We start from the raw sequence: 14,641 nt of genomic DNA on the forward strand, positions 1-14,641 counted from the left end.
ATATTCTATGCCTCTTTCTTTGTGTTTGATAACCAGAATCATATGTAAAAAAGAAGATATGGTATGATTGCCAATGAGACAATTCTCCACAAGAGACCAAATGACACAGAAATTAACAGCTGTAGGTCACTATACAACCTTCAACAATGAACAAAACCCATTCCACATAGTCAGATAGTATAAAAGGCTCCAAAATCACAAATGTAAAACAATTCAAACAAAAAAATGAATAGCCTAATTTATATACACAAAAAATGAACAAAACACAAATATGTAACACACCAAAAAAGGCAGGCTCCTGACTTGGGATAGACACATATATACAGAATGTGGTAGGGTTAAACATGTAAGCAGAATCCCAACCCTCCCCATGTGGTGTAACAGAACAACATAAAAACTTATTTTCACTAAAAAATTACATTAAAAAAAAATGGAAATATTTATTAAATGTTGTGTTGATATTGATATAAACTGATTGATTTTTGTGATAAATAAAATACAGCATCTCCCACCTTCCTACAAAATATCTTTTTGAGGTGGAAGCAAATTTGTTTACTAAGCCTAAAATTCTTATTCTGCAATGAATGTATATTTTTAGCACATGGTAAACCTGCTTTAGTATTTCCTTGGGTTGTGATGCAAGAATTGGATTTTTTGAAAAAGGGAAAGACGTCAATATCCTCTAATGTAAGTTCCCATTGGATACTTTTAAGAATTGTAATAAATAAATCAATTATATTATAATTGAAATTTTGTTTGTAACTGTGGAAGTATAAACTGTTGAATTAAATCATGTTGATTGAAAAATAGTTTCTATTGTTTCAAAGATGAAACTTATCAGATACTGTAACAAAGATACTTCTCTACCTATGTTTTAAAAGTAGTAAGTAGAGTGGGGTGCACATATTCGCCGGGGACACAATTTCGCCGTTTTATGATTTTGAGGTGTAAAAACTTCAAAGGATGGCTGAAATGAAAGAAATATGCCGGTAAATTAATTTTTTTTAACAAATATGATTATTTTTTAAACTACGACAAAATTGCGTGACTTACCGGATAGAACCGAAAAATGGACAACGATTTTCGGCTAATTTCCTGAATGAAAACCCCGATTTCAAAGAAGTATTTCTTATTAATTCTTTGACTGATCGCCCTAAATTTTAGTTTTGTACACCTATGAAATGTCTGCTATTGCTGTCTATAATGAAATTGATTTGAAAAATATTGTTTAAAGCTGCAGTTATTTGGATTTAAGTAGATGTATAAAAACGTCGAATATGTGTCCCCCATAGACAAAACATCAGGCAATTTCAAACACCCTTTAATCTAATTTTTCAGATAATTATTTTCAAGCAAACAAGTTTTCAAGCTTAAGAATATTTTGCATTTGAAGTTATTTCGTATAGAAATATCAGTATACTGTAGGAACTCGCTTATAAGTCGGAAGTTTGGGAGTAAAATTCAGAATCCAGAGAGGGGTACCGACTTATAAGTGAGATCCCGAGACCAGAGGAAAAATCCAAGCTCACGAAAGGTTGTCAGATGTGAATTTCCTGACCAAAACTACGTTTTTTGATAGCCAAACCTACATAAATCTCAAAATGAATAGCTTTTGTTGAAAATAAATGACTACAATACTGTCTTTGTGTTTTATTTGTTCTCTGTTAACATTTGTGTTGAATTTCCCCCTGTTTCCGTTTTGTGTATTGATTTTTCATGGTCACATGGTTTTTGTATCATCCCAAAGGAAGAGCCAAGAACCAGAAATCAGAAGAAGATAATAATGTACTAAATATATAAAAAGAATGTATCTAACCGACTAATTGTGTTATTATTGTTTTATTAAAAATTACAACATTGATTGACAAGTCAATATTATCCATGAATAACCCCTAATAAAGTGACAAAGAGTTGTATTCACTATGGGAGTGAAAAATATCAGTGACAGGTTAATAGGTTAATTAGTTAGTGTTCCTTGATTTCTATAATCCATTAATTGATGGTGTCTCTTATGTCTCAATATATTTATCACTATGACTGGTCTGTTATGAATAATTAACAGGATTAATTTATTTGTGTTTGACTTTTATTTTGTTCAGGTTCATGCTGGTTTATATTCGTTTTTCTCAAACAATAGGTGTTTGGTCATACACTACAATATCATTGATGCATTACGAAATCAATATGAGGCAAAACAGTGAATAAAAACAAGAAACAAGAAATGAATAGATCTTTATTATTATCAATAGAAATAAATAATCAGGATGAACATCAATTCTATGTACTTATTTAAAGAAACAAACATTCATTCAATACAGGAATCTCAATTTAATTTCTTGATTTTGCCGATGATCAGTTCCTTTCTGCTGCAAAAAAAAAAGGTCCCAATTTAAACCGATTTATAGGTGGGTCAAGACGGAATCCTTAGATTTAAAAGCTGAAAAGGGCATCCGACTTATAAGCGGATCGACTTATACTCGAGTATCTACGGTACTTCAAAAACATATAGACCTGAACATAAACTGTAGAAAACATGGAAAGATATGGCGAAAATGAGCACCCCACTCTAGACAAAAAATCAAATACACTTTTTTGGTTTGACCTTTCATGGATGCAAAATAAAATAGAAAATATGGTTTGATTACCAATGAGACAACAGCCCAGTCAAAATTAACATCAAAGTAGTATCTAGTTTAGTTAGTTGTGAGTCTACTGTATGAAAATAAAAAAGTAGTCATGAATACCTTCATATGATTGTGAAACACATATATGCTGTTTAGGGCATTTTGTGTTTAAACAAAACAAGAAATTATATTAAAAGATATTGAAATTCATAAGCATAATTTTTACATCACAATTACAAAATATGTTCTACTATTTTAATTTGAATGAGAATTAAAAAAAAAATTATTTACAGACTATTGAAAAAGCCCAGAAAGCAAGACATGCAGTTCAGTATTTATACCAATGTTTTCAATCTAGTCACCCACGTGTTGTTGGTCAGACACCTGCACAGGTAGGTACACTTTATCACAAAGTAAAAGTGAGTTTTGTAAACTTAACCTTGATTTCAAAGAAGTGCAGTTCATAGTTCAGTAATGTTTTATTTAGGCGAACCAGGTCAGAAATGAAATATGAGCTATATCATCTATGATAAACAGTTTGTCTAGCAATCTGACAAACAAAATTGTAACCAACTATCCTAAATTAGATATGTGATAGTGGTCATAATTTTTTCAAGGACCTGTAAATTAGTACATAAGAAAGTCTTTTGATCAGTTTTAAGGCCTTATATGTCCAAGTACGATAAGTCTTGTATCTTTTAGAAGAATAAAATCAAACAAATGATACAATACATTTTACATAATGTGCCTTGTGAAATAAAATATCTCATTGGATTCCTTCAATTGCGGTTCCATTCAAATTCTACTGGCTCTTATGTAAGCAATCATTTTTTGAAGTTTGAATAGTTGTCATCTCAACGTAGACTGGGTAAATTGTATGATAATCAGTTCATCTATTTTGTAGGCAAGAGTTGCTTCTGAAGTCAGTGATTTTAAAGCAGAATGCAGTGATGATAGAATATTACAATGTTGTATACAATATCAAAGTAACAGTGAGTATTGTCATCAACTGAAATGGAAAGACTAAATGTGTAGGAAGAATTCTAACATGTTGATAATCCATGAGCAATATGAGCTAGGGACAATATTGGCATGCAGTCATTCACAATGAAATGGAAATAACTTGTAACAATGATATCTATAGTTTGACCAATATTAAATCTCATAAAAATCAAAAGTAATAAGTGGTGCTTAGTATATCCTGATAAATATATAACAACTATTTAAAAGAAAAAAGGATATGAGGTATTCATCCATGACACAAAATCAAAACATGCATGTACACAACAAAACACACAAAAAGTGTAATGCTGCTTTGTTATAAAAAAGAAGGAATGGTGTATGTTGTGTATGATTCAACAACAAGAAGCTAGTGTTCTTGGTGTTAATTTGTCTTCAATGGATGATCTTTGTAAGAAGAATTAGCTCAAAATTGATTATGACATTCATAATTTGTTGATTTAACGATACATATATTTTGTTTTAAAGATCCAGATTGTTCAGTATTGCTGTTGACAAGAGATTTGAATTTGTGCAATAAATCTCTTATAAATGGCATTAAAGCATTTCCACTATTGGTAGGTTTATGATATCTTACGTTTTTATTGAGGTCAAATGTGTGTTACAATTATTAATCACAGCTTATATATTTTCTTCCACTAATGATTAATATTTTTAAAAGAACTTATCTACACATTTATAAAGGATAAACTATATTTCATTATTATCAGAAGTTAAAAATAAATCTTTTTAACATGTTCCTCTATCATTTATCCAAATAAAAATTAAGTGGTTCGTTCCTTACAAAGGAGTGGTTGATTAACAATTGTTTTTATTTTGTACTAACCTATATATTTAATAATTCCTGTCAATTTAATGCAGTGTTTTGTTGTAAATTGAATCCAACTATAAACAAGTGACCGATCTACTCAACCAAGGTATTAATATTGCTTAATAATAATCATGTGTAGCCTCAAATTAATTCTACTCTTAAGATGATAGAATCTCCAATTCGAAAGGGGTCCTAATTGAAAGTTTCCACTTGACCATAAACATTTTTGTCGAGCCTTTCGACTTTTGTCGAAAAAGCAAGACATAGCGATCCTACATTCCGTCAACATCTGCGTCGTCGTCTGTGTTGTCGACGGCGTCCACAAATATTCATTCTGTGGTTAAAGTTTTTGAAATTTTAATAACTTTCTTAAACTGTACTAGAATTCTACCAAACTTGGATAGAAGCTTGTTTATGATCATTAGATAGTATCCAGAAGTAAATTTTGTAAAAATAAAATTCAATTTTTCCGTACTTTACTTTTAATGGACTTAGATTTTCTGCCAGGAAACAACACATTCACTCTGTGGTTAAAGTTTTTAGAATTTTAATAACTTTCCTATACAATTTTAGATTTGTACCAAACTTGTACAGAAGCTTGTTTATGATCAAAAGCTAGCATCTTGAAGGAAATTTTGTTTCTGTGTATCTATATTTTACTTATAAATGGACTTAGTTTTTTTTCCAGTTAACATTAAATACAGTCTGCAGTTAAAGTTTTTAAACATTTATTAGATTCATAAACTATCTTGGATTTGTACCAAACTTGGACAGAAGCATCAACAGGAACAATTTTATTGATTTTTTTCCTCATTTTTGTTGAGCCTGTGATTAACAGAAAAGTAGATGAGACACTGGGTTCTGCGCAACCCTTACAATGTTTTTTTGTAAGAGTATGCTTTCTTTTACACAGGAAAGTGAACAGCATTTTGATAATTTCAAAAATAACAATACGGTTGAAGATGGAGTATCCAATGAAGATAATAAAGACATAGATGAAAATCTGCCTAAAGTAGAGGGATTAGATTTACTATTCCAAACCAATGATATAATGTCAGAAGATGGATTGATCAATGATGAATGGCAACAGGAAACAGAGAAATCTTATGAAGAACTGCTACAGGACATCCAACATTTTACAGACTCAAAAGTTAGTGAAAAGATTTTAATTATTGTTGCAAGAATACATAGATAATCAGGGCTCACGCTACCAGGCGACTTGGGCGAAGAAGTCGCCTTCCCGACCGTCACTTCGCTTTCCCCGACCCCCAAAAGCGAAAACAAGTCGCCCTGTTCTTGACGACAGTCGCTTTCAGTCGCTTCCGTCATCGGACATTTTCAATTTTTACCAAGTTGATGAAACATCAAATTTTTATTGATAATTAAAGAAATTCAGACATTAATGATTCATTATCTTTTGAAAAGAGGTTGAAGCATTGTCTTCGCAGTGTGTAGCAGGTTATTTGATAAAAATACAACTTTTTATCACTTCGTGCATTTCCGCAAGTACCGGTGCTTGTTACTCGAAAACGTACATCAACCTCAATTTCGGCGGCGAAATAAGTTTGTTACTTCATTTAAACGTGATAAAAGTTGCCTCCAGTAAATTTTAATCCATTTATTGCATTAAAAACGTCATGTTCCTTTCCAAAAAACTTGTCAAACATCGTTTATTTTTGTAAATTTTCTTGCATTCGTCCGCCATTGACCGATTTCTAATCTCTGGATCTGAACCGGACCAGCCATGACCGAAATCCGTACTTTTACAATAAATACTACGGACGCACGGATGGAACAGCTGACAGAAGAATATTGATCCCAAAGGGAAAATTTACGCATTCCACACGCATTAAGAGACTTTTGGTTACATCTAATTGATTGGAGTATATAATTCCTTATATTTTTTATGGATTGTTTCAAACTATTGATTAAAGTTGCTTAACTCTGAGACTGTTATACTTATATCAATATATTATGGCCCAGCTTAATAACTTTTATATTTTTTTATGAGAAACACTGAATGTCATACACAAGATAATTTTTAATTAAATTGTAATTGATGTATTATAATTTCTTTACATTTTTTTAAATATTTTTTATTTTTTTAGTGCTAGATATTTAGTTGGTAGTTTCTCACAACCTTAAACAACTTTTAATTTCTAATGTTACTTTAATTGTAATTTTTTTACTCAGATATGAATTGAACAGTATAAAAAGAAAATTATTTACATATGGCCCTTTATACTATTGTAAAATCCAAACATTGTATCGCACCGCGCGAATGAGCACTTCTCTTTCAAATCTCACCACTTCTCCCTGTCAGTTTCAAAAAGAGAAGTCACTTTTCCCTATAATTCTGAAGTAGTGTGAGCCCTGGATAATGGTTGATTAAAAATATTTTTTGGACCATTATAGCCAATATATTCAATGCAGTATGTTAATTTTTAATCACAAATATTACAGAAAATAAAAGAGACAAATATATTATTAAAACTCAATTTCCAGTTATAGTTTAATGAGCAAAAGTTGTATGCAAAATTAAAAAAAAATCTTTGACATAGTGCTTTACTTTAACTTGACCTTAATAAAGCTTAAAGGAGTTCGCTTCTCAGTTTCAAAGTAATTAACTTTTCAAAACACTAGTTTATATTGATAGGGGATTAATAAAGGAATCCAAAGAGCAAAAAAAAATTATAGGTCATCATGCTTGTTTTCGAGATATTAGCCATCAGGGGCGTAGCTAGAAAGAAACAATGTGCAATCAACTACTGCCGAGCGAATCAAGGCGAAAAAAATTTTGGGACCCTTTTATGCAGAAAAATGTTTTCTTTTCCGGTTTTCGGTCATAGGACGGTTAAAAGAGGAGCTATATGTAGATAGGACTTATAAAAAAATTATGAATGTAAAACTATTAATAAATCTTCTGAATAGAGTAATACATAAACAACACATATTTGTGTGATACAGTTTGGAATGAGATGTACCAATCGGCATTAGAATTATCAGAACCCTTTGATATCGTTGAAAATATGCCGAGGCGATGTGGTCGACAGACTAATATTCAAATCTTGTAAAAGGTACAAGTTACTGTCCAATTTTGTCATAATCTCCAATAACACTTTTATTTTGAAACCAAATGCCGTTATTTAATGATATTTCATCAATTAAAAAAGTGACAACATAGGTGTTTCCTTTAACATTCAATCTATAAATTTTTATTTTGCCATATTTTTTTTGCATGCCGAATCCATGTGCACGTAACTGCGTGTTAGCGTATAGGGAGCTACGCGCCTGGCCATTGAAATTTTGGCAGGAAAATATTCTCTCTTGACTTTTCATAGCTTTATCATTGACAAATTGAAGTTCTCAATAACTGTTAAAAAGTAATTAAAATTTCATAAGACTTTTACAGATGGCTTATCATTATACATGTAAAAGATTTACAAAAATAAAAATGGGGGTCACCGGGCAATTTTTTTTAAAGGCATTCAAATGGATAAAACCAGAGGATTCTGAAAATCTGACAAAAAAAAACTAAAACATGACAATCCAGCTTCCTTAAGTTATTGATTATGTGTTTATGTAAGATGTAAAACATAGAAACATATAAATATATTTTGGCAAATATCATGGATGAAAATAAAAACCCAGTGATTTGTAAAATATATAAGAAATCCATCTGATGATGTATGTTTTATGATCTCCGTGTTGGTTTTTATACGCACCGTAACTTGAGAACGACTTATCCAAATTTCATGAAACTTAACATAGTTGTTTCTTATGATGGTCAAATGATCTGTATACTTTTTGGTGAAAATAAGATTAAAACTTTTTGAGTAACGGCACTTTGTAACTAAAACAGGGGGTGTGTTTTTATACGCCCGTCAAAATTTTGACGGGACGTATTATGGTATACAAATGTCCGGTGTCCGTCCGTCTGTCCGTCTGTCCGGCGTAAACATGTCGCACCGTAACTTGAGAACGACTTATCCAAATTTCATGAAACTTTATATAGTTGTTTCTTATGATGGTCAAATGATCTGTATACTTTTTGGTGAAAATGAGATTTAAACTTTTTGAGTTACAGCACTTTATGACTAAAACAGGGGGGTGTTTTTTTCACATGTCGCACTGTATCTCAAAAACGATTCTTGATTATGACTTAAAACTTTAAACACTTCTTAGTTATATTAATCTCAATATCTGTATACTTTTTGGTGATGATTCAAAATTTCATTTTTGAGTAATTGAGTATTTTGTAAAAAAGGGGGAGGGTTTTTTTACATGTCGCGCCATATCTCAAAAACTATTTATGATTATTGCTTAAAACTTTACACATGTCTTTTTTATATTAATCTCAATATCTGTATACTTTTTGGTGATGATTCAAAATTTCATTTTTTAGTTATTAGTACTTTTTAAAAAAGGGGGGAGGGTTTTTTTTACATCTGGTGCCATATCTCAAAAACGATTTATGATTATTGCTTAAAACTTTACACACTTCTTTGTTCTATTAATCTAAAGATCTGTATACTTTTTGGTGATTATTCAGAATTTTATTTTTGAGTTATTGAATATTTTGTAAAACAGGGGAGGGTTTTTTACATGTCGCGCCGTATCTCAAAAATAAGTTATGATTTTTGCTTAAAACTTTACACGATTCTTTGATATATTAATCTAAAGATCTGTATACTTTTTGGTTTTGATTCAAAATTTTATTTTGGTAATATTTAGTTTTTGTAAAAAAAAACAGGGTGGGGGGTTTCACATGTCCCGCCATGTCTCTAAAACAATATATGGTTATTGCTTAAAACTTTCTCATAAACTATTTATGATTATTGCATAAGACTTCCACATAAGACGTCGGGCGTATCATGCGCTCATGGCGCAGCTGTTTATTTTCACATGTCGCACCGTATCTCAAAAACGATTCTTGATTATGGCTTAAAACTTTAAACACTTCTTAGTTATATTAATTTTAATATCTGTATACTTTTTGGTGATGATTCAAAATTTTATTTTTGAGTTATTGAGTATTTTGTAAAAAAAGGGGGAGGGTTTTTTTACATGTCGCACCATATCTCAAAAATGATTTATGATTATTGCTTAAAGCTTTACACATGTCTTTGTTATATTAATCTGAAGATCTGTATACTTTTTGATGATGATTCAAAATTTCATTTTTGAGTTATTGAGTATTTTGTAAAAAAGGGGGAGGTTTTTTTTACATGTTGGGCTGTATCTCAAAAACAATTTATGATTATTGCTTAAAACTTTACACACTTTTTGTTATATTAATCTAAAGATCTGTATACTTTTTAGTGATGATTCAAAACTTTTATTTTGGAGTTATTGAGTATTTTGTTAAACAGGGGAGGTTTTTTTTACATGTCGCGCCGTATCTCAAAAATAAAACAGGGTTGGGGATTTCACATGTCCCGCCGTGTCTCAAAAACAATATATGGTTATTGCTTAAAACTTTCTCAGAAACTATTTATGATTATTGCATAAAACTTCCACACAAGACGTCGGGCGTATCATGCGCTCATGGCGCAGCTGTTTATTTTTCTTTGGTAAACCTATTTTTTTTACTTTAAATTGCTCTATTAAAGATATTTCTTTCCCATTTTCTTTAATATTTATATGTATTTTCTGTATAGGTTTAAATTATTTGTGTCTTGTTTTTTTCTAGATTGTGAAGCAACAGTTTCGCAGGTAAGAATAATCTATTAGAGAACTATAATTGAACTTGAAAGTTCCTTGGACTTTTGTGCATTGTCTTTTAGCTGTAGGTATTAAAACAAGCTATAGACTACTGAGGATGAATTTATTTTGTGGGTCCAAATTTTTAGCTCACCTAGCCCTAAGGGCCAAGTGAGCTTTTCTCATTACTTTGCGGACGGCGTCGTAGTCGTCGTCAACTGTCATCGTTAACTTTTACAAAAATCATCTCCTCTGAAACTACTGGGCAAAATTACACCAAACTTGGCTACAATCATCATTGGGGTATCCTTTAGTATGTGTAACGTGACCTGGCCAACCAACCAAGATCGCCGTCATGGCTAAAAATAGAACATAGGGGTAAAATGTAGATTTTGGCTTATAACTCTGAAACCAAAGCATTTAGAGCAAATCTGACTGGTGTAAAATTGTTTATCAAGTAAAAATCTATCTGCCCTGAAATTTTCAAATGAATCGGACAACTGGTTGTTGTGTTGCTGCCCCTGATTGTTAATTTTTAAGGAAACTTTGCCTTTTTTGGTTATAATCTTGAATACTATTATAGATACAGATAAACTGTAACTGCAATAATGTTCAGCAAAGTAAGATCTACAATTAAATGAACATGACCTCTTAAGGAGTTATTGCCCTTTATAGTCAATTTCTAACAATTTTCATTAGTTTTTATGCCCCACCTACAATAGTTGAGAGGCGTTATGTTTTCTGGTCTGTGGCTCGGTTTGTGCATCCGTCCGTTCGTCTGTGCGTCTTATGCCCCACATACGATAGTAGAAGGGCATTATGTTTTCTGGTCTGTGGCTCCGTCCGTACGTCCGTCCTTTCAGGTTAAAGTTTTTGGTCAAGGTAGTTTTTGATGAAGCTGAAGTCCAATCAACTTGAAACTTAGTACACTTGTTGCTTATGATATAATCTTTCTAATTTTAAAGCCAAATTAGAATTTTGACCCCAATTTCACGGTTCACTGAACATACAAAATGAAAGTGGGAGTTTCAGGTTAAAGTTTTTGGTCAAGGTAGTTTTTGATGAAATTGAAGTCCAATCAACTTAAAACTTAGTACATATGTTCTCTATAATATAATATTTCTAATTTTAATGCCAAATTAGATTATTACCCAATTTCACGGTCCATGGAACATGGAAAAGGATAGGGCGAGTGGGGCATCTGTGTACTTTGGACACATCTTGTTACATAATATTTTCCTCTGGAATTAAAGGGCCAAGTTCATTATAGATAGACAAAATTGTAAGTAGCAAGAATGTTCAGAAAAGCAAGATCTCAAAACACATCACCATCACCAAAACACAATTTTGTGATAAATCCATCTGACGATCTGTTTTCTTTGTTTGATATGCATATATATCCAAGGTGAGCGACACAGGCTTTTAAAAGCCTCTAGTTTGTGGATGGAAGAAAACTTGCATTTTCGTTGATATTTGATTAGTGATTTTGTCACCAGGGTTTCCGCTGGCGGTCGCCATTTTCGCAATTTGCGAAAAAATAATAATTGTGGCGATAAAAATTCGTCATTTGCGAAAGAATTTGGCGAAAGAAATATATAAACCGATTTATTTGCCTCCATCTTGTTTATTTACTTTTTTCGAGTTTCTCGGACTTTACCCGATCAGACAATACTCGGAATTCACCTTGACCTCATTAAGATTTAGACAGAAAATCAATAATCAACTGATTGCATTTTATAGCTTACGACAACAAAGGACTAATTAATAAAGGTGTTGATTGAATTGTTTCACAAAATGATATGGTCAAATGGCTTCCGCTATAAATGTCACATACAGAATTTATTTACATCTTTGCGACGCACGTGTTTGAAGAAAACTTTTGACATCTCTCCCTTTAAAGATAGTTTTGTAAAGAAAGCTGTTGTTGTGACGAAAATTGTTCAAAAGCAAGAAAAATCTCCGATTTAAAACTTTAATTCTTTTATCCTTTGACTTTAATAAAGTCGTTTGAGTGACACATGCACGTGTTTCAAGCATAGTTGTACGTCTCAACATTTTCATTTACGATGGCCAAGAAAAGAAAACTGTCGTTATGAAAAAATCCATCCAAAAGGCTGGGAACAACCCCTCGAATGAGAGTAACCCTTCAATTTAATGACTACACATGAAATGAGGGATCAATTTCATGAGATAAAAGCTTTTGTTTTGTTGTAAAAATTACTTAGTAGTACAAAAGGGCACAACAGGAAAAATATATTTATGTTACTTGGCGAAAAAAATAATAAAGTGGCGAAAAATATATTGTTTTGGCGAAAGAGGTGGCGAAAAAAATAATTGACCCAGGGGAAACCCTGTTTGTCACATACTGCATACAAGCCTGTAAAAAAAATGCTTTTCATTTAACACCTAAATTAAGGATGCACCTGTTCCATGAAATGCCTGAAATTTATATCCCAGGATTATTTAGTAACACAAAAAATGAATGAATTATTATACTTTGTATTTTAATGATTTATGTTCATCAATGTGTGAATAGTTTGATTTTTTTTTCAGGTTACAGGACAAAATTATAGATGATCACAATTCAACATTGAGGCAGTAAGTGTACATTTAGTGAAAAAGCTGTAAAATAAAGTCATTTTAGTTGCCATTTTGTATTTTTGGGGAAACCGTCCCTCTACATATTATGTGGGAAGGCATTGGTTTTGTAATTTTATGTCTATGTTATCAAGTTGCCAATTTCTCTGTAGATTACACTAACACAAAGTACATTGTGCAATTGTGTACCTTTCTATTTGTTCAGACTTTTTTGTTTAGGAAGTTTAGCATTTTCAAAGACAATGTATGAATGAGACAATCGTTAGATAAAGATAACTTTGGAACATAGACAGAGTGTTGTGTCGAAAGCTAACTTTATTTATTGATAGAATCAGGCTTGCTTTGTATAAAAAATTAAAAAATTTAAAGAGTAATTGTTAACACAGTGTACAAAGACCCTCTTGATACCTAGAAAGTATATGAATTTCACATTGCAAGTGGTACATGAATCAGTTTGATACCAAATGTTGACGCTTATACCTAGATACATTATTCTGATACATGTAACAAAATGATGTTTTAATAGATTTTGATTTTGTTAAAAACAAGCACATCCCCCTCCCCCTCCCCAAAAACAAATCTAACATCTTCTTTTATTAATTTACAAAAAAATGTACACGTATAATAAAAAAAATACTAGATGTGTTAAAGCGACACGAATTGCCTCATCTCAAAAAATTGAAAAAGCTGCAATTTCAATAACACGTGAACAAATACAGCTCAAAATTTGGATGCATATAGAAAAATGTCAGTATAACTGATTTTCAACAATTTTCAAAGTTGTAAACCCTTAATTTTGGCAAAAACTAGCAGAGCAGAAGGAAACTTAAACTTGATCTGTAACTCATCATGGTTAGTTCACATACCAAAAATCAGCCTATTACAGCAAAAATCAGCTGAGCCGAACAAAACTTTTATTTGATCTGTAACTCATCAAGAGTAACTCGCATAACGAAACTTGATGTGTAACAAAAAATGTGTAACTCATCATGGTTAACTCACATACTCAAATCCAGTCCAATATCTGAAGGCATTTAGAAAAAAACTCTGTATAATGGTTTCTTCTGGAATGACGGAATAACAGAATTACGGAAATGCAGAATTACGGAATTTCGAAATGACGGACAAGGGTAAAACTATATGGCATCGACAACTTTGTTGCAGGACCATAAAAAGACAAAAGAAGGAAAAATTGTTTTGCGATATGACCTGAAAAAACTACCCAAGATAAAAAGAACTGTGTCTCTATATGAAAATACTAACTAATTATATGAAATATTATACATTTTTATTATACATTTTGTATATCACTTCAGGGTTGCAATTTTACCATACACCTCTGATTGCTATTGTAAAAACACAGGCAGACTCCTTGGAGAATATGCCATTCAAAAGAAATTCCTAGAGGAAAGGCATTTTACTGTTGTTGAGGTAAGACTGATATATCAAAACAACATTTTAACATGGTGAGGTTGTTCACACCATCAACCAAAAAAATGTTTTGTATACAAATTAAAGCAAAGTATAGAGCCTTGTGGTATAAGCTGCAGAACAGTAGCTCTTATAAGTCCTTATGATATTTAACCATGTCGGGTCAATTCTAACTTTCATGTTAGTGTAAACAAATGCGGTTCTGTTACCAAAAGTATAAGCACATAGTCAAGAAAAATCATGCTGCAATCATAATTTGTCTGAGTCAAACCGTAGGCCATGATCCTTGAATCCCAAAGTTATACGAAATAGTGGACAGAAACCTTGTTTACGAAAAACTGACCAGGGCAAAAGAGAACAAAAAATGAGGAGGCAAAAGATCAAAGAAAACATCAAACAAACTTAAATTTAACAAAACAAATCTGTATAAATACTTTAAGTTACCTATAGTGCT

The 14,641-nt window shown here is 31.6% G+C and overlaps 1 protein-coding gene across 2 annotated transcripts in view; it reads left to right on the forward strand.

Annotated features, from left to right (window-relative positions):
• Positions 1 to 14,641, forward strand: part of LOC139513052 (uncharacterized) — a 29,791-nt gene that overhangs the window by 14,064 nt on the left and 1,086 nt on the right. The window contains exons 13-20 of one of the 2 annotated variants that reach the window (XM_071301163.1): positions 599 to 687; positions 2,918 to 3,016; positions 3,529 to 3,616; positions 4,113 to 4,201; positions 5,369 to 5,605; positions 10,148 to 10,170; positions 12,712 to 12,756; positions 14,073 to 14,187. In XM_071301163.1, the coding sequence (XP_071157264.1) occupies positions 599 to 687; positions 2,918 to 3,016; positions 3,529 to 3,616; positions 4,113 to 4,201; positions 5,369 to 5,605; positions 10,148 to 10,170; positions 12,712 to 12,756; positions 14,073 to 14,187 (785 nt within the window). Of the gene's footprint in view, positions 1 to 598; positions 688 to 2,917; positions 3,017 to 3,528; positions 3,617 to 4,112; positions 4,202 to 5,368; positions 5,630 to 10,147; positions 10,171 to 12,711; positions 12,757 to 14,072; positions 14,188 to 14,641 lie in introns of both variants that reach the window. The other variant, XR_011662377.1, reaches the window with a different exon arrangement.

The sequence above is a fragment of the Mytilus edulis genome, chromosome 2 (genome assembly GCF_963676685.1).
Source record: "Mytilus edulis chromosome 2, xbMytEdul2.2, whole genome shotgun sequence".
NCBI lineage: Eukaryota > Metazoa > Mollusca > Bivalvia > Mytilida > Mytilidae > Mytilus > Mytilus edulis.